We start from the raw sequence: 21,367 nt of genomic DNA, 5'->3' as shown, positions 1-21,367 counted from the left end.
AACTTAATTTAATATAATCAATAAAATGTATTGAATGCCTTTTAAAACAAGAAGCTTAAGCTTTAAAGGATTAAACACACAATGAGACTCCATGCTTTTGTCTTTTGTGAGTGCAGAGAGCACCTTTCAGGACAATGAGGATAGAAGCGGCCTCTATCATAGAGTTTAGGTGGTTAGTATTCCGATACCTGATGGATGACCTTTTTATTCAGCCAAGAAAACAGTGAAAGAGAACTCTCTAAGTGGTGTGCACTAATGTAGTTACTGGCAATTTGCCTGATACCTGATTAATCTGATACCTTCTTTCTTAGTCAATTGTTAATTTCCTTCACATATACCTCATTTCTCAAATGTACTCCAATGCCTGCTGATATATAGCTTCAGGCTATATATACACAATCAATAAACCAATGATTTGCATTATGTCTTTTAGAAACAGACATACATTATTTTTTAAATCATTTGCAAAAGCCGTTGTGAAAAGGAATCCAGTTTTTGACCGTTTAGAATTCAAATTAATTACACAATTTTAAGTAGTCTCTTTTGGCTGAGCACAGCCCATAGGCCTGACTCAGGGCAGCTCCACCACTTACCTTCCTGGGCGCCATCCTCTTTGTTGAGCATGGGGCATGATGCCATATCCTGTGAACTGGGTTTTAAAGATGTGCAGCGCACAGAAAGTTTGTTATGTAGGCAGTGCCAGCTATGAGCTAGTTTTAAGGGAGATCTCTGAGCTTCTCAAACAGCCCACGTGTAAGTGGCGTGCCTGGGAGCCTGGTCATCCAATTGTGCCCAGTTATGCTTCAGAAATCTGGCATTGCATGCATTTCACACCTTTTACTATTTTAATGTAGAATCACTGGTTAAGACTAATTTTAATTAAATGTCTTCAGTAATCACTTTTCCTAGTCGGTTCTCTTGAGGCACCTCCTGTGACCAATGAGGTAGCTCAGGACAAAAAAGCAGGTGGGCAGATTAGATTAGTAGACTCAATTGATTTGTCAGTCTTTCTAGCTCTGCTATTAAAAATGAAAGAGCCACCTGTGTGAACTTCAAAAGGTCCTGAATAAATACACTTTTGCAAGTACTCAAGGACGTTAAGAAACTCTACTATATTATACTCCTAAGACATATGGGTGCATAAAGTAAACAGCACCAAGCTTCCATATACAGCTGAACTGTTTGGAGAACTGCAGGAGGTTCTCAACTAGCCAAAGTTTAGAGTGTGGTTAGGAAAAATAAAGACTGCTCACAGCAAAAACCTAAAACTCTCAGCTATCACCTAGTATAAGCAACAATTGTTTAACCTTTAGTGTTCTTTCAAAGCACTAAACGGACAAAACAAAAAAGTCAATATTTTATATGTTGTAGATGACATTAACTATATATACAGTATACCAGTAATTTGTCTTTGGTAATTAATTTAAGCACTTTTCACTTGTGTATCTCATTAAAATACAGGACATCCTTAAGAGGGTTTAGATATCACTCATCAGTGACTATAACCATAATGGTGTACCAATTTCCATGTACACTGCACATGTGCTGTACTATAGGTTTGGCACTGGAAAATATTATTTATTTTACATTTTCAAACTAAAAGTCTTGAGACTTCAAGGGACATCCATACAAAGTATGTATATTAGGTTTTGCTTTATTTTAGGTTGCTCTGAAAAAGGAGTACTTACCAAAAAAAATTTAAAAGATTGTTAGTTCAAAAATGTATACTATTGTGGTTGATGCTCTTTTCAAATAGCAATGTTTTAAAATAGCATTTACTGAGGTTTTCTCACAGCATGTTTATTAACTATTTAGTTAATAAACATGCTGTGAGAAAACCTCAGTTGATGCTATTTTAAAACACAAAACCTAAAGCAGCGGAATGCAAACTGGCACACTGTTCCGTGATGGACAATTATGAAAGCCAGAAGTGTTAATTCTATAAGTATTATAGGCAATGCCTTGGAATGCATGTCTGAAAAGTAAGCCTAATGTAGATACCAGTGACTGAAGCAATGATCAGCACTTGGAAACAGATCAAATTATTACCGACTAAGAGAATGTCTTACGTTATATAAGATCAATAAATGAAATGTATATTTTAAGAGCTCTGAAATAGGCTTATTATGGTATTGTAGTTTTTTTTGTCAATAACACATCAGTCTTTTATGTAACTTTTAATAACTAACTTGATAATTTACAGCATTATTCTAACTTTCCAGATATGAACAACCAAAGTGTAACAATAGTGCACGAGCTCACCCTTCCAAAACAAAGGATTTGTTTAGAGGAAGACAATTGCAAGGTAAGTCTCTGGCTCAGACTTTATTACATAATTTCACGTTCTAGCATTCCCATAATATTAACCTTGAAGTTGACTACTAAGTCTATAATTCTCAGGGCTGCCCCACAAAGCTCTCCTTCTACAACTTCTTTTAGTTTTTTACCTTAAAGAAGATGTCTAGGAATGCGTAGGGATTGGGTTAACTCCCAAGAGATTTTGAGAGGGGCAAGATCAGGGCAGGAATGGGTGGAAACTAGACAGGGATTAGCCAGACCAGAAAGTTCCCGGGTAAAGCTTGCCCATTGGTTATGTAAATATATTTTGTGCTAATGAAAGATAACTTTCAGCTCAGTGCATACACAACATTGGAGGTGTCCAAGTTGGAACATCTGAATTGTAGGGTGCGGCTAGAAGGGGAAGTGGATGAGGCCTTAGGCACTAGTGAGCACAGCCATAGGCATGGCTACCTGCTCACCGTAGCTCAACCACCACCATGCCTAGCTCATCTTCCGAGCATTGTGCGATGGCCACGTGGGAGCTACAATGGAGGCCTGTAGTGCTAATAAATTGTAGAAAAGATCAATTATCAAATTGAGAAATATTTGCTTTCTATGCTAAATAGCATAATATAGTCCATAAAACAATACTTGCAATATTTTACAAAGAAAGACACTAACTCAGAGCCCTGGGAAAGCAGAACTCCTCCCTAAGATTCTGGTTAAACCAAGGAACTTTCCACCAATAACAATATAGAGTATATTAATAAAAACATGAACAAACTTTGGAATACTGGTACAGAAGCAGAAGATGACCTGCTTGTGTGAGCACCTAGATATGCATGTATTTGCTCCAAATTTAAAATGTATCCTTGTGTTAATAGGCTTTTATCCTCCTAAAATAATCACCAGTATATGATGTGTGTTATTTTGCACAAGAGCTTGCTCTCTAACCCCTCCCAGTTAAAAAAGCTTCCATACAAACATGTTCTGCAAAAGGTTTTTGCTTAGCAGTGTTTCACAGACTTTTTCTTCATGGGGTCAACATTCACCTTTATTAAGAAAGCTACTATTTGATGTAAATGAGTAACCCTATTGAGCTTAGTAAACTCCATTATATAGTGTTAGGATTTTTTTTACTTTAACAAATATTTTAGGTATTAAACCAGGTGTGCCATTTGTGAATGAGGGTTGATTTTAACAGCTCTACTTTAAATAGCAGGTAGTTGTCTAAACCTACCATGCCATATACTACAATAACACATCACCCAATGTCTTATCAACTGTTATACCTAAATAGAGGAAACAATATACAGTGTTGATTCATGTTGTGTGGCTTCAAAAAAAAAAAAATCTTTAAAAAGTTAATATTCACATAAGAAAGTGTGAATTACAATTCAAAATAAATTATTTATTGGAGGTTTTTTCTAATTAAAGTTGTAATATTCTCCTTGACCAGCAAAGAGCTTACTATTGAGTTTAGATGGTAATGAAGTTGGTTATAATACTCTTTAAAAGAATCATTATTTCTAACACATTCATAAAGGAGACAACTTGGCTGACATGTTAGCTGAGCAGGAGTCAGTCTTTCTTTCTGATGAACAGAACTGTTTGCCAGACACTTTGGGGGCTTACAAAGTTTTAAAGGGCAGTGTCCCAGCTGATTCATATTTGCTTCCAGTTCTGCAACTCATAGACTTTGGGACCCATGCCAGCACCTAATATATTTTAGTTTAGGAAAAATAAAAGCCCTAATGGAATTTAGTTTAGTTATTTTAAATATTCAGCCTACAATAATAAATTATGAGGGATTTATTGCGAAGCTGTATATGAATTCTTTGTTCTATCCAATAGAATACCAACTAATAGCTCACTAAAATGTATCTTATGTTGATTTGCATAGATACTTTAATCAGCCTTATATTATGTGAAATACTGTTTTAACAACCCTTGTGGGTCACAGTACACATCTTTTGATATTATTACTGCAAAATATTACATTTGTGCAAAATAAAAAAAATCAGTAGTACTATATTTTGAAAGACTGGCAAATAAAGTGTAATCCAGCATACAAAGATAAATGGACACAAAAACTTGATAGAGAAGAAAACAGATTAAAAATTGTGAAAGAGAATTCAGGTAGTGGAGTATCTCTAAAGCAACTCAAAAAAGCACAGTTTTATATCAGTATAGCCATCATATGTTTATCATTAATCTAACGCTAAGATAAAGGTTAGCACCTTAAACGCCAATAGTTAAATAATGCATTTTGCAAAACCAGTCAGTTTTACCGCTACTGGCATGAGTATTTTGATTTATTTCCTTAAGTCGATTTTTTTTGTACTGAGAAAGAAGATGAGTACTTTGTAATGTTTTTCGAATGCCGTCTCTAGCTAACAGATTACCAACCATTAGCATTTTGAGTGTCATTCAAAGTAGTTCATTTATATTATTATTATTATTATTATTATTATTATTATTTATTGTTTTACATAGCACCATTATATTCCGAACTTATTGTACATTGGTGTACAAACTATACTTAGAAAGACAAAAAAGTATTTGTCTTTATAAGTATCCCTATTAAAATTCCTCTGTATCACACAACTTAGAAAGTACCAAATATTTGTATAAAAATATCCTAAGGAATGTTACTGCTTTATAAAAATGTTTACTCTCTATGATGCTACACTTAATAATAATACATAAAGAAAATTGCAAAGAATTATTCTTGAAGCCCTCTCTTGAGTTGTCATATCATGCATATATGTAGACCTATAGAAAAGATGTTTGTATATGCTGTATAAATCATCCGGCAAGTTAAAAAAAGAAAGAAAGAAAATGTTTGTGAACGTGATACGTTTAGAGAGATGTGCCTAAGTTACATCATGTCTGTATTCCCAGGGCAGCTCTCTTCTTGCGGAGGTCAGGGCTGGCCATACAGAAGGGAGGGCTAACCCTAGACAACCTTTAGTGGACGGACTGGGCAGGGAGCAGGTAGAAGTAGGCAGTGAGTGGGCAGAATATGGATGGGAAGTGGGCACACATTTTTGAATAATTTTTTTTGCATGATTGTACAGTGCTGCAGATTATGATGTAAAACAATAAATAATATTACTATTTTTAGCATGTGATGGATAGCTTATTAACATTTCTGAATAGCTTGCAATAAAAAGAAAAAAAAGTAAAGTTTTCACCTGTTAACATATATCATATATCATTAGAGCAAAACTACAATTATTTGCCCAGCCTCTCACCTAACACCCAAAGTATGAACGGATAAGCATTTTGTTAATCTGTTTATTAAGCATATCCAATAATACTTGGATATCTGTATTCCTTAGAGTAATATTGGACTATATTCATAAAATATCCATACGTTACCAAGATTCGGTGGCATTAAGCCTTGAACTATATTTTTGTGAGAAATTAAAACCACTCTTGATTTGTATGGTAGCAAAAGAACTTTAGGCCAGGATTTTTTTTTTTATGAAAACCAATACTCTCAGCAGGAAAACTAACCACTCAGCGGTGAATTTAAGCTTATTTCATTCCTTTTGGATTTTAAATGTTCTATTTATAAATATATTGTATGCCCTGCATAGTGAACACTGCAAATGAATCTGTTGCATTAGATTTCACCCCAAATGTCATGCCCATTTGGACGAACAACTAACAATAATTTTGGCTATTAAAAAAAGGGTTGTGGCTCATTTTAATAACATGGTTGTTTGCCAGATAATTATATTTTAAACCTTCTCTTATAATCCCTATACAGATCTAAGCTTTTAAACTAAATAATTGAATACATTTCAGCAATAAAAGACATGGGTTTATTGCTTTAGCAATCTGTATTTTAATGTATGTCTTGATTATCACATGGAGATTATAGTATAACTGTTTGGATAATAATTCCTAAAGTCGCGATTTTCCCAGCGATTCACATCCCTTAATATTATATAATCGATCATTTAATATAATAGATCCTATTGTGTGATGTATATATAGTGTTCCTTTAATTGTTGCTTTTGCAGAATCTTGTGTTCCGGACCCGTAATATATTGCCTACCTACAATTTGAAATAGCTAGCACATGCCACAAATTAAATTATACTCAAAGATATTTCCATAGATATCATTATACTATGCTGTGACAGCAACATACAAGCTCAAACTATTTACAGAGTTTTAAGATGTTTTTAACCACGTAGCTACTTAGTAATGAAACGACTTCTTTAAGTAGTTCACAGAATTATAGTGATAAAATACTTCCTTAATTAAAGGTAAATTTAAGTTTACACAAGGGATATGTCTAATTTCCTAATGCCATTGTATTTCTGCATGACATGATATAACAAAATAATTTTGGGCTATTAAAATTATTCAAGATATTAATTTGCCTATACAACTTAAATCTGCTCTTTTTAACTACATCAAATACAAGGGTTTGTATGCATTTCAGCCATGTGTTTAACAATTACTCCCCTTATTATTATTATTATTATTATTATTATTGAATGCACTACTATACTATTTTTTGCTATAAAAGGGTAAAACTATAATGTGACCCCAAAAAATCTGACAGAACATCATACAAGATGGGAAGGGGTTAATCAAAATTGTCAATCAAAATGGATGTCACATACTGATGTTAATTGTGACCTATATAAAGATGGATTCCTACTATAGGCTCATTACCATCTAGGGGAGAAGAAAAATGAATTGGTCTAATTTAATGTCTTTGACATACTAGATTAACATTATTATTGTTTTTTTTCTTTTTTAACACTTATTTAACATACAGCCCAAAAAAACAGATGCATATGACCATACCTGGAAACTCTTGGGGTTTAGCATCTCCAGGTCAATTTCATCCAGGGCAGAAGAGCACCATTTAGCCCTGCCCACATGCCACCCAGTCCCCCAAGCCATTCCCAAGCCTCCACCTTTAAGCACATTTAGCCCTCCCCCCTTGCAAAGCCCACACTCCGAAGTTTCCAGGTATGCACGTGACCTTACACAAAAAATCTTTAGGCTTATGATTAAGCATGTAAGTAATCAGTAATTAGACTGTCAATCCTACAGATAGGAAGTTAAGCATCAAGGTCCTGGACTTAGCGTTTTCTATTCCTGATCCTAAAAAAAGTGCCACCTTAGGCAAGTGTTGTTTCTACTGTTTTAGATTCAAGCCCTAGATGAATTTTTGGCTATAGAACATGCTAGGCAGTGGTGCATTGGACAAACAACATCACAACCTGTAGTATAAGTCATATATTTTATGATACTTTGTAGAATGTGTAAGTCCTGGTTTATACAATAAACATACTTTACACAAACAGTTCTGGCAGCCAAACAAATTGTTTAAGTTCTACTCAACATGTTTTTGTGAGTAGTTTTTTCCCCCCTTGCTTCCGATTATAAATTGCAGGTACAAGGAAACCCATGAAATATTGTACGACAACTCTTTTTATTCTCAGCATGTAACTCCAATGGAAGGGATACGCAAATGTTTTAAATACCACATTCAAATGATGAAAAAAGCTGTGAACATAAGGTGAAGTTAGCTTGGCAGCTAAATCAATTGTTTAAAGAAAGATTAATCCTTGGCTCTGTGCCTAGGCATGCTTGGTACAAAAATATATACACATACATAGGTCTTATTCTGGCTTGGACAAATATTTCTTCCACGGTCCTGAAATGTAGATTGTTTATAGAGCAAGACTGGATATTCATTTAAGTCCACCTTCCACATTAATTTATTTGACAGGGGCTAGTTGGCTGTTGCCCACATGGAGATGCATGTTTTTTTTGCTTTAAGTATGTATATATATTCATTGTTTTCTTTTATTAATAAGAAAGTAACTTGTTATGAACAAACCAGTTATTTAAAATGTACTGTCTTTTTTTAGCTCTGTTTTTGACTGTACTAATCCATAAATTTACTTTGGTGCAGTTGGTATATAAAAAGTAAATGTAAAACATACCTGGGAACTTCCTTGAGTAAGCTACCTGGAGCTCTTCCTCTTCTGAGGCAATGGCTTCATCAAGATAAATGCTTGTAGTGGGGAAAACTGAGTGGAAAACTAGAAAAGTGAGTGGGGGTGGACATGACCAAACCCATACAGTTAGATGGACATAATGTTAAATTTACCAGACAGTGTGTTCATCCTTGCAGTATTTTAGATGACAAGTGAAGAACAATTTTGTGTCGGGTGGTGTGGTCAGAGGGGAACTAGAAGCAGGGCCTTATCAAGACACTTTATGTCACTTTCTGACTAGTTATTAGCTATGTAGGTAAATAGCTTAATATCAATGTTTATATACACATTATTGATGTCCCTCTAGAAAAAAAAGGGGCATCGTAAGTGGAATGAAGGACATCTAGGTCCCAAAGAGAAACTGTTGCTCCTCAACAGGGAAACCAGGGAGAAGGTTTATGGCCACAAACCTGAACCACATCCATTATAAAGTGAGACCATGGTCTTTTAAATCTTACTCATGGTAATCTGCCTGGACTAAATCGGCTTCCAAACAATACATGGTTATTTATACAGCCAGAAACAAATGATAAATACACAGGTAACTAGAGGCAGGGTGAAAGTGGAGACTTATAGAGGAAAATATGAGGTGGAGGAAGATAATGGGATATAGGTAAAGATGGTTAGGATGAAAAGTTAAGGAAGAATGAATGTAAAATGAAAAACTATAGTTTCAGGACAATGAAACCCCCCCAAAATCAGAACTGAATTGAAATTATTGTTAAAATGACTAGGAAGCTTAACAAAGATGTACAGCAGGGGCGTCCAACATGCGGCCCGCGGGCCAAATGCGGCCCGCGGGACCTCAGGGTGCGACCCGCGTTAGATCGGCAGCCAGGATCACAACAGCCCTGCTGCTTTCTTGTGGGAGGGTCTATTCTCTGAGTATGCCTGATTGAGGGAATGAATCTGTGAATGAATGAATTTATGTGTGTGTGATAGCATGGATGTGTAAGTGCTGGAACCTAGGCATGATGGGGCTGTGATTGCTGTTAACAATCCCACTCCTATCATGCCAAGTCAGCCAGTATATGCTGAAACCTGGCTAGCTGTCCCCCTTGTGTATTGATGCTGCCAGCAGTATGGGGTCTGCACTTACAGCCACCCTGTTCCAGCATGTACTGGCTGACTTGGGATGATAGGAGTGTGATTGCTAACAGCAATCTGCTAACAGCAATCACAGTCCCATCATGCCTAGGTTCCAGCATTTACTGGTTGGCTGGGTATAAAAAGAGTGTGTTTGCTGTTAGCAATCACACTCCTATCATGCCAAGTCAGCCAGTACATGCTGAAACCTGGCTAGCTGTCCCCCTTGTGTATTGATGCTGCCAGCAGTATGGGGTCTGCACTTACAGCCACCCTGTTCCAGCATGTACTGGCTGACTTGGGATGATAGGAGTGTGATTGCTAACAGCAATCTGCTAACAGCAATCACAGTCCCATCATGCCTAGGTTCCAGCATTTACTGGTTGCCTGGGTATAAAAAGAGTGTGTTTGCTGTTAGCAATCAGACTCCTATCATGCCAAGTCATATTGTTGATTTTTTTTGTCCAATTGTGGTGTGTTACTTTTAATAAAAGCATGGTTACACACTAAAATTGGACAAAAAATACAATGCCCAGCCAACCAGTACATGCTGGAATCTGGGTATGCCTGAGATTGCTGTTAACAATCATAATATATATTTTTTTGTACAATTTTGGTGTGTAACTTACTTTTATTAAAAGTGTGTGGGGGGTCATTTTCTGTTTCGGCTAAGTGAACCCTAAATTTTCGGTTTTGGTCCAGAATTTTCATTTTAGTGCATCCCTAAACTAAATAGAACTATTTTATTTTTACTTATACAGAATCCTGCATTTGTAATCACAAAACTTTCTAGGCCCAGAAATCAGTGAGAGGAAAAGTAAAGGTTTTGTGTCATTTACTTTATTTTAATCTGCATATTTTATTAAAGGCCATATTTTCTCACAGTGAAAAATGAGTGCGGCCCTCGCACGCATACAATTCTGATGAAGTGGCCCACTGCAGAAAAAACTTGGACGCCCCTGATGTACAGTATATTGAATAAGTGTTACTAATTATCAATGCTTACTAAATACATATTAAAGCATACTACATTGACAGCATCTTTCTAGCTTTCTAGAGTTTCTAGAGTAAAGCTTTGTTTCTATATAGTGGTCAAGACTTGTAGAGGTTTGTGTTTACTTTTTCCCAGCCTGTCTGTTATTGGTCTAGGATTTCAGCAACTTCTTTCTGTTTTTAAAATGTAGAACATATTTGCGGGTAAAACTATGCTTTAGGTAAACACTTAATTTTGTGTTAAATCTCTCAAAATGCAATGCAACACTGTGCGGTTTCAACTTCAGCCCTTTAACAACAAATTTATTTATGCTGTAAAAACCACACAATCTTCACAGCTGTATGAAATGAAATTTAACAAATCGTGCAAAGGGAGAACTACGAGCCTTTCATAAATTTTCAGGCATCATTAGTTTAGTATTCACAGACAAAATGAATCAGTGCACTGACATTTAGCAAGTCTGAATCTGCAGTCCCTCATCGTTGTGAAAATAATCTGATTCACTTTTGAGCTATTCTGTTGTTTAAGGTTAGTTAGTATGTTTGTGTGTTGACTGAAAATATCACCTGTAACATAAGATGAGAATAATTTGAATATATTTTGAACATATTGATTTGTTACAAGAAAACCCCATTAATGGTCATGGCTGTGATTGGTTAACTTTTCCCTCTGGCCAATCAGCATTTACAAGGGGAAGAGACAAGCATTAGATATACTACTGCTGCTGCTTCTCTTTCACCGTCCTTCCCTTAGGGAATCAATTCTTATTTTTCCTAAAATAGGGGATCAGTCTTGTGGCTGGATGTGTCATCCTGCCAGTGCCTGGCCTGTACCCTGCCCTTTGCCTCAATGTCCTTCATTGCGCCTTCCTTTTAATATAGGTGGGATTCAGTCTATCTGCCAGTGCCTATCCTGTGCCATGCTCTGCCTCTGCTGCTGCAAAATGTGTTGCTTAAAAATGAATCTGGCAGAAACTCAACACAAAAACTTTTTGTCCGAATCGATTTTGCTTGCTGTGCTTAGTCACTGCATCAACTAGTGAAACGTTGCCACTGACTACACCATATTTAGGTCATTGGGACTCTGGATTAGTGTCATTAGTGTCAGGGCAGGAGAACTATCTTGGTAATGTCCCCTCCCCTTTTCAAGTTCTGCCTACTCTCTGACTACTTTTTAAGCTCTTTAGTGTTTAACTGCCATGTCCACATCTCCTTCCTGTCATCTAAAAGGAGCAGGAAAGGATAAGCTCAGGGTAGCCAGCCATGGGAGGTTCCAAGATATCTCAATCAGTGTCTCAATCAGAGCTAATTTCAACAAATAATAATAAACAACATCAATGATAATTATAAAACATGTTAACAATTGACTTTATCAAGTCTATATCATGTTTGTATGAAATTTTAGATATTTGTTTTGACTAAATATCTAAATGTCTTAGTGACCAAAGATCAGTCAAAATTACAGCTTCTGTGTCTTCTTAACTAGGTTTATTTGTTAGACCAAAGTAGTAAAATACAGTACTAATTGATGACACATGATAGAACTTGGGTGATATAGGCTCGTCTTCTTGTTCTTTAAAGATGGAGGAGAACGGATGGAGGATAGGTGGGATGGAGGATATAGGTAGACATGGAGGTAGAGGTCCTAACCATGAGTCTTTATACCCTTTCAGTTAGCATGGAGTGATTACCTTCTATGGCAGTCTTAACAATGATATATCTATAGTTCTCATATATATTTATATGAGAAGCCTAGAAACCCTCCAGTACTTCTGTTACATGATTAATAGACATGTTTCTGGTACTCATTTATTACTCATGCCTAATGTGAATATGTATTTAGAACAAAGAAAACACATTTCTTACATGGCATTACATAACAGCTTAACGTCACATATTTGCTTTAGACATAAAACGTATTATTTCGTATGAACGGTGTATTTACTCTGGGTATACTTTTGTTTTTTAATAATACAAGTAGAGTAAAACTATTTTAATATGTTAAGCTCTCTAGCCTATGGTGTATTATTTCATATTTTATATATAATGCAGTTTGGTTTTGGGTGCTGTCATCCTGTCATATAGCTTAACATGTAGGAATATCTCTGCATGAAATCAATGCATCCAAGTTCAGAGACCACACAAGAGATCTACAAATATACGTTGTCAATTATGTCTTGGCGTACAACATAGGCATTCCATTGAAATATCTGGAATGTGGAAGAAAAGCTAAAATACTCTTGACTAAGCAAGACCAAACAAGATCTTTGTAAGATTTAAAATGTAGTTTTTTTGTGAATACCCCTTAATAGACCCAAAAACTTTTGATTTTCTGTAACAACTCAAGATAAAATAGATTTCAATTTTATTGTATATTCTGGTAAAGTAAACTAATTTCCAGAGATCTGTGCCTATCTGCATATGACACTATGGAATGTGTTTGTATACAAAAAGAACAGGTTCATTTTTGCCTGAAGTGCCCTTGAACTGGATTCTAAAACATTTGAGAAGTTTTTTTATGGAAACAAAAATGTATTTGTAGATAATGTAACTTAGCAAAAGAATGTAATATTTCTTTTATGAAACTTGCTCACCTAAAGCGTCTGTGTACACATTTGGCTTTGTTGTCCTGGACCGGTCACATTTGCTAAACTTTTGACATTAGCAGAGGGAAGGTGGTGGAAAGCAAAGCAACAATTCCATACAATTTTATTGTATTAGATGAAATGGTATATTTTTGTTAAACCTTTTTCTATTTATAAATAACTTTAACTATCAAACAAAATTAAATTTTTATAGTAATCTAATAAAGTTAATAGATAAAAACATTGGTCTGGATTCAATGTCAAATATGTATCACAAGCAATTCAATAAAAAACATCCAATATATAGTGATAAAAATTATTAGGTATAAATGATAAAACATTAATCGGTTCACAAGCTTTGTGTTTTAACATATATAAAGTGGTGCGAAAAAGAAAGTACAAGAACATGCTCTTTGAATTCCATGGTTCTATTCTATAATATATCACACCATGTCATGATTTATTCAACAAAAATAAAGCAAAAATGGAGAAGCCATATGTGAAAAACGAAGTACACCTTATCATTCAATAGCTGGTAGAACCACCTTTAGCAGCAATAACTTGACGTAATCTTTTCTGTATGACTTTATCAGTCCCTCACATCATTGTGAAGGAATTTTGGGCCACTCTTCTCTACAACGTTGCTTCAGTTCATTGAGGTTTTGGGGCATTTGTTTATGCACAGCTTTCTTAAGGTCCCACCACAGCATTGGAATCAGGTTGAGGTCTGCACTTTGATTGAGCCATTGCAACACCGTGATTTTCTTCTTTTTCAGACATGCTTAATTCACAGCTAGAAATGTAAATGTCCCTGTTTTCCATGAAAAACAGCTATGCTACCACAACATTATATATATATATATATATATATATATATATATATAGTACATTTATTATAACTAAACATACAATTATTTGATTTATCTAAAATAGGGTGCCCTGGAGTAAAAAAGCATGAATTTCTCACAAGTGTGCTGGATGCCTTGACTACAGATATGGTGCATGCAGTATCTGATATGTCTTCTTCTTCAAGCAGGTAAGCAATTCCATTAAAAAAGACATTTCCTCCCTTTTGGTTTAAAATGTGCATTCAAGACATACAATTTGCAGAAAATAACTATGTATCCATGATAATGAAGGGCGATAACAAAACCGTATGCTGTGGTAGTAGCATACAAAATTAGCACTGGCAATACGTCTTGGTATTCTAAACTCTGTCTTCCTTAAAAAGGGACTCTGTCGAATGTTACCCATTTGGGAGAATAATCCCTTATTTGAAGTGTTGATCCTTAAACTAAATATTTTAACAATGCCTTACCATGTCTCACAGTATAATGGTAAGCCTGTCACACCACAGTGAAATGCAATAGATAAACACGACTAAGGCATTTTACTTAGAAAGTATCTTAGAAGTTAGCCATTCTCAGAGCCAGAAGTTCACAGATTTATTCTATCAAGTCGCACAAGGGATGCTTATTTGTCAAGGTAGGATACATCTGCAAGCCAGCTGGATTAGTATGTTAAAATGGCAGCGGGCTTTGAGGTGAGGAAGAGCTCTTCTAAACATAAAGATGTCAAGCTGGAAACATGAGGGCAATTTAATAGCTCTGTTAAAGCGTTCTGTAAAATTTGAAAAAAGTTTCCCAACAATATTTTTATCATTTAGCTTCATTCAGCTTTTTTAGCAACCTACAGACTGCAGTGGTATATGATACAGCAGTTGTATGCTAATCCACCCTACAATCCTGTTAGATAACCCTACAGACTGTAGCTAGCTTGTTTTTCTACTTAAACCAATATGCTCATTAAAAGAGTATACTCATTGCAGGTATTGTGTGTGTTTCTTAAATGGACATTATTATTTTTGGAATAATATAAAAAATACTAATTATATTAATTTAACAAAAATAAATTTTTCTAAATTCCTATTAAAAATTAAGACGATGTCACCAGGAAAAGATTTCTTACACCTGTATGTTTTCTAAATCTAAGATGGATGCTTACTATTTAATATTTAGAAAATTTTCATATTGATAACTAAACAGTTAAATATAAAGTAGATAATGGTTTGTGTAATTATTTTTGTGAGTATACTAACAGAACTAAATCTGATCAACATATTCAATTAGTATTATCATTAACCCACCTGCAGCTACACTATTATACATATTATTATGGCCTTTATAATACTTCAAACAAATAGTCTGGTTAATCCGGTGCAAATATGATAATATGACCTTTCTTTCATATTATACTGCAACTTGTCCGGTGCTGGTAATCAAGATGTTCCAGCCTAGCAACTAAGTTTATTTTCCAGTAGACAAAAAATCTTCAAAGATTTTTCCATGTTTCTCCCTATAGTGAGCACAAACTGTTACAACTAAAATACTTCCCGTTTCTCAAGATATAATTAGCAAACATTAATCAGGAAGTTACAGGTATACCCAGCGGTGTATTCTGACCTAGGTTGACTAGGCCTTGGTCGACAGTCCCTCTGCTACATAACCAGAGGCAGGTCATCCTATTGGGTGGTCAGGCTCCCTGGCAAGCCACTTTTTTTTTCTTTTTTTTTTTTTAAAGCCATTGGGGAAGATCAGAGATCTCCCTTGTAACCGGCTCATATACACTATGGAGAACGGGAAGCTGTTCTATGTAAAGCAGTCAAGATACATCACTGGGTATACCTTTTAGATTTACCATATGGTACCTATGTTGATCACAAATTGTTCCAGTATATATAGTGATAGTTTCCTCTTCTTCAACCTTGATTTTCTTATGACAACTGGCTACCATTGTGTATATTTTTTTTACTGTAACAAAAACACTGAAAAACCTAACCTAACCTAGCAGTTGGAAGGATGTAAAAGCACATTGTTTTAGATATTATTGATGCATCTAATCATCACATGATAGATGAAGCAACTAACACCAATTGCAGCAGATACTGACCATCCAGTGTTAACATTAGCCATGTAAACATTTCCTATATTTTCCCATATTCATTCTGACTTGAGTAAGCAAGAATCTGTAACATGTGCTATAATAATAATGTAATAATGTGGCCATTTGATGGAAATTTAACATGGCCAGACATGCCCTTCCTCAAAGTCATTAGCACCTAATTAAATTGGAAGCTGGAAACCAAGAAAACTATTGCTTACATACAGTGATTACTGCTATAATTTCTCTCCCACTAACAATCATCCACAAGTCATTCTTCATCCTCTTCATTCTCCCTGTATAACATGCAGACAAGATATGCAAAGCAAAGGTCATCCCTGCCAGACAGAGGACAGCTCCCATTTTTTCTCACAACCACTCATACACAATTTATTTTAAACATTGTCTCACAATTTATACAACAGACAATGGATGAAGAACACTTTATATGAGTCTTTTTCAAACTTTTTTTCTGTAACCAAGTGCAGAAATATCACATAAACTCATCACCCAATTGGTGCACTTACAGTATAGGTGACAATGAGTAGCTTTTGGCATAAGGAAACAGGCACAGCCAAGGGTCCCAGTAATATAGCAGTACCATAAACACATTTAAAGGAGCATGATCAAAGGAATCTGATCTGTACTTGTGTTTAATTATTTTAGTAGTTGTGACACAAATTACAGCATTAAATGCAATTCTGCAGGGGAGTTACCATCACTGTAGCAATTCCATATGACCACCAAGTATAAGATTGACACTTTGTGAATCAATGTCTGCAGACCATTAGTATAGCAAAAGAGCACATTCTCTTAGTTCAGCTCCTTCACACATGATGTGCCCCGGGAAGTGAGAACCCTAGTGACGCAGTGAGAGATTGTGACCGCAAGGTTTAAAAATTCTACTTTATACGAACCAAGGAAACTTGTGTACACCATGACAAGTAAGACTTAGTTGGCCATAGTCAAACCTGTACATCTTAACTGAGACATTTATAGATGCTAGCTGAAGAAAGCGAGGTACCATGGCTCTGTATTTGGCATGACTGGTAACAAAAAAGTGTTTCTTTAAGCTTGTCATTCTAGGTTAATGACAAGTTGTTTTTACGGATCCAAAAGCCATGTTAATCAGGAAATCCATAAAAATGATTAATCTTTTATCAGCATCAGTAAGACATACAAAATGTATGAGACTTTTGTGAACTTGTCATAATTACAATGATCTTTTTGAAGAATACTATTATTATGTACATTTTAAGATTGTTTATGTTATGTACACTTTTTCATCATCAATGGCATGTACTAAACTAAACTTTTTATTCTCAGAGTTTCAGAACCAGATCCAAACCACACTTTAGAAGAAAGAGTTGTCCACTGGTATTTTAAACAGCTTGATAAAAACTCAAATGGGGACATTGGCAAAAAAGAAATTAAGCCCTTCAAGAGACTGCTACGGAAGAAATCAAAACCAAAGAAGTGTGTGAAGAAGTTTGTAGAGTATTGTGATATAAACAATGATAAGTCTTTGTCAGTTCATGAGCTAATGGGATGTCTCGGAGTAACACAAGAAGATGGTAAGTAAAGTAAAATAAGTAAGACATTCCACGAAAACTATTATAAATTTATCATTCGTCTTCATTTCATTGGGGAAATGCGTACAAATTAGGCAAACTGTCTTAAAAATAAATTTTGTATGCCTCAAAATGCGCAAGTGTAATATATCTACTGTGAATATATATATATATATATATATATATATTCTATTACTTAATCACCAAACAATACATGTAGCTATAAAAAAAACTGCATTTAAAGTTCACCCTCATGCCAGCTTAATCTCCTCTGTAACACTTCATTAAAGCCATGTTTATATGAATATTTTCTAAATCTGAGTTCTGCAGCTTCCTCTGTCCTAAAGTATCTGGTGATGTAGATGTTCATAGTATCCTCAAATGGTTCTTCATTGGAAAGAAAGTAATAACACATTGGTTCTACTTTGGGGGACTATTGTTGAGATTCTAGCTATTTCTTTATTCCTCTCATATTTAGTTTGTCAGTTCTACCAACATCTATTTTTCTTTGCCATTTAAATATTTCTGTAATACACATACATACATAGAGACTGTTAAATCTATGCTGGAAGATCAAATGGCAAATTATATAAGTAAATGAGTAACAAAATTAAGTTTGGAGTTTAAAGCTCTATGTGGTATAAAATCATGAATGTTAGTACACACAAATCTATAGAAATACAGCAATACTGCTAGATGAGAGTTGTAGGTACTTCTTAAAGTGTGGTACCTCACCCCACAAAGTACCTGGTATTCAATCAAAGATAAGTATAGTATACAAAATATTCTGCAATACAATAAGGAACCTGAGATGTCTAGTGCTTTCAAAATTAGATCATGGCTAGTTCTCTTTAAATCGTTTTTTTTAGTGCATATATAAAACCTCTGAATTATACTGAAAGCGGAATATTTTGTGTACTATACTTTCATCATGTACATGTGTTTGTACCATAAGGGTAGATGTAGATTATAGAAATCAATTTAACCCATAGTAACTCTTAATAAGTTATTTGTTAAGATGGCAAACCTTTAAGAATTTCCTAAATATAAAACCTTATTATTGTTATAGTATAGTTTATGTAAATATGATAATATAATATTTGAAAAGCAGTGGAGCTTAACAAATTTGAACATTTCAATGCAGAAGTTGGCATATCTCTGTATAATTATTCAAACTATAAGATCGATAAAAAAAACCAGATGAACATTTATACATAAAATAAGCCATTTATTTTTTCTTTTAATAGTGTACAAATACCTAATTACATAAAAGCATTTGAAATATGCAAACGTTTTTAATACAGAAACATGTAAAACTGGTTATTGGAAAATAATAGAAGATGAATATATATTGCAAGTCTTTCCTACGCTAATCAAAATGACTTAACTAAATTAAAGTTTACTAGACTGGTCAGCTTCCGTTTCTTTCGAAACCCTCTTGGTCTTTTTGAATTATCATAGGATAGATGTAACTGCACAACTTTCATATTGTTTGTGCTGATCAATTTTAAATTTATTCACTACCAATAATGCAGCTGCTGTGTTTATGCAATTCATATGGGATCTACAGCAAACATCTTTAGATAGATAGATAGAAAATATTTCTTTTTTTAATACATTTGTCCCTATATTTCACAGTATTATTATTTATTAGCATTACATGTTATTGTAATCCTCCTCTGCCTTTAGTATCATTTTGAATGGACTACTTTAATAGATGAGGTACTAAACCCTTTGACGTGAACATTACAACTATCACAATGCTGCTATGATTTTTCTTCTAAAATAACCTTGAGGAGACAAAAATGTGGATTCTAGCTAGCAACCGTGGTATCGCATCTTGAAACTAGGAGATACCATTTATCTTCTACGTTTAAGACCATGCTAAGTTACTTCTTGTTAATGTCAGCAAAAAAGTCACCTTCTTTGCTATGAAAAGCCTTGGCTTGGCTCTGCATACAAATCAGAGAGAGTATATTCCTAATGCAAATGTCCATCTCTACCACATATCCAAAAGGTTTTGTCAACACACTCCATGCGCAATGCATTTAAAATGGAGACTAGAAAAGAACATAGCGTTCTCCATCATTGCCCATTAAAATAGTTACAAGGGTTTTTTTTTCTTTAAAAGTATTATTTTTATCTTCCTAAAACAAAGCAAACTTATCACACACTCATTAAATTTGTTTATTATGGAAGCTTTGAGTTCAGGATCTTGGAGTTCCAGCAGGATTTAAAAATGAATTTTTACAAGTTTCTAGAGTGCAATTATTTAGTTATCAGGAATTATTAGTCATGTCATTACCCCCTCTTTGCAGTGTTCATAATTCATTACTTGAAGATGGTTTTGGCAGCCAAAGGATATTAAATATTTCTACCAGTTCCAAAAATATTGATAATGAGATGTTGTATACATAGTATCTGGCTAAAATCTATGAGGTGATTATTTAAAAACACTAAATAAAAGTCTGCAGGTTAAAAAAAAATAAAAAAAGAAAGCACTGATTTTTTGCTTTCATATTCTTAATAATCTTCTTTTTAAGCACCATGGCTTGTTAGAATATCTGTGAACTTGTTATTCAACTGAATAAATAGGGAAAACACATTGTATGTTTTTTATTTTATTTTTTGACGTTAACATAAATATGTAAAAATAGCCATTGCAGAAGACACACATATCTTTTGAGACTTAATATTCCATAGTTACCCACTGTCCCACTTTTCCCAGGACAGTCCCCGAATTGTGGGCTTGTCCCGTACTTTTGGTGTTCTGCAACATGTCCCGGGTATCAGCAGTTCCAGATGTTGGGTCCAGTGCCAGTTGAGGATATCACAAATCTCCCTCTAACCAGGCCAATATTAAGGAAGCATGAGGTCCATTCCTTCAGACCTCTGCATCAGCACTCCCTAACACTGTGTGCCGGCAATTGACACTGAGCACCAGTATATGATGTCATATCCCGGTGCTCAGCACTGAAGTCACATGCACCACAAGGGAGCACTGAAACAGAGGTTTAAAGTAAACATCCACCATAGGACTTAACTAAGAAATTGGGAGGGAGATAGGTAACACATGGAAGAAAGGGGGTAGATGATACTGAGAAAGGCAGAAAGATAAAGAAAAATGTCAGAGAAGATGTGAGGTCTGTAGTACGTTTTACAGGAAGTAATCCGAACCGCAGGAATGAACACGCTTGCTCAACACGGAACCCGCACTGGGAGGCGGGATACCAGCTGGGGTCAGGATACCAGAGGTCATGGGTGGTCGTATAACAAGCCTGGGTCAGGATACCAGGGTCGCGGAATGATTCAAATAGGAAATGCTCAGAAGTATGCTGAGAAGTAGGGACATCCACTAGGGAGCCACAGTACAACTAAGGGTAAGGGTAAGACAGCTTTAAATAGCCCGGGGGGTGGTCCTGAGCATCGGAATTTAATCGCGCCTTCCATCGCCATAGTGACGCTGCAGAATCGAGGAGGCGGTCCGCCTTATAAATATTCATGAGGCGGGCGTGCGAGAGGAGGATGCCTGAAGGGAATCCCGGTTCCCCGAGGTAAGTGCCTTACAGAAAATGTGGAGGAACAATAAAGTGAAAGGAGAGAGATTATGAAAGAAGGAAGAGATAATAAGAAAGACAAGAAGAAAGGGGGATTCTAAAAAGGGAAGGGAGGAATTAGAGATATGGGGATAGGTAAAGAATAGGGGAGATAAGGAGAAAGAAGAGAGATAATGAAATAAGCAGGGGTATGCTATGCATGTTAGGACAAATGTCTGAAAGGGCAAGTAGGCATGTGGCTGCAAGCGCAAGTGTGTTTGTGTGTAAGTGAAGGCGTGAATGTGTATGTATATGTGTATGGGCAGGCATTTGTAAGCT

At 35.3% G+C, this 21,367-nt stretch overlaps 1 protein-coding gene across 1 annotated transcript in view; it reads left to right on the top strand.

Annotated features, from left to right (window-relative positions):
• Nucleotides 1-17,503, top strand: part of LOC149288024 (SPARC-related modular calcium-binding protein 2-like) — a 57,563-nt gene extending 40,060 nt beyond the window's left edge. Inside the window, exons 9-11 of the mRNA XM_089492161.1 lie at nucleotides 2,223-2,305; nucleotides 13,915-14,017; nucleotides 17,248-17,503. Of these exons, the coding sequence (XP_089348287.1) occupies nucleotides 2,223-2,305; nucleotides 13,915-14,017; nucleotides 17,248-17,503 (442 nt within the window). The remainder of the gene's footprint in view (nucleotides 1-2,222; nucleotides 2,306-13,914; nucleotides 14,018-17,247) is intronic.
• The last annotated feature ends 3,864 nt before the right edge of the window (nucleotides 17,504-21,367 follow it).

The sequence above is a fragment of the Sceloporus occidentalis genome, unplaced genomic scaffold (assembly GCF_023333645.1).
Source record: "Sceloporus occidentalis isolate IW3139 unplaced genomic scaffold, rSceOcc1.0.p SCAF_54, whole genome shotgun sequence".
In the NCBI taxonomy this organism is placed as follows: Eukaryota; Metazoa; Chordata; class Lepidosauria; order Squamata; family Phrynosomatidae; genus Sceloporus; species Sceloporus occidentalis.
The sequence above is the reverse complement of the archived record's forward strand: the minus strand, read 5'-3'. Positions and strand labels throughout refer to the sequence as shown.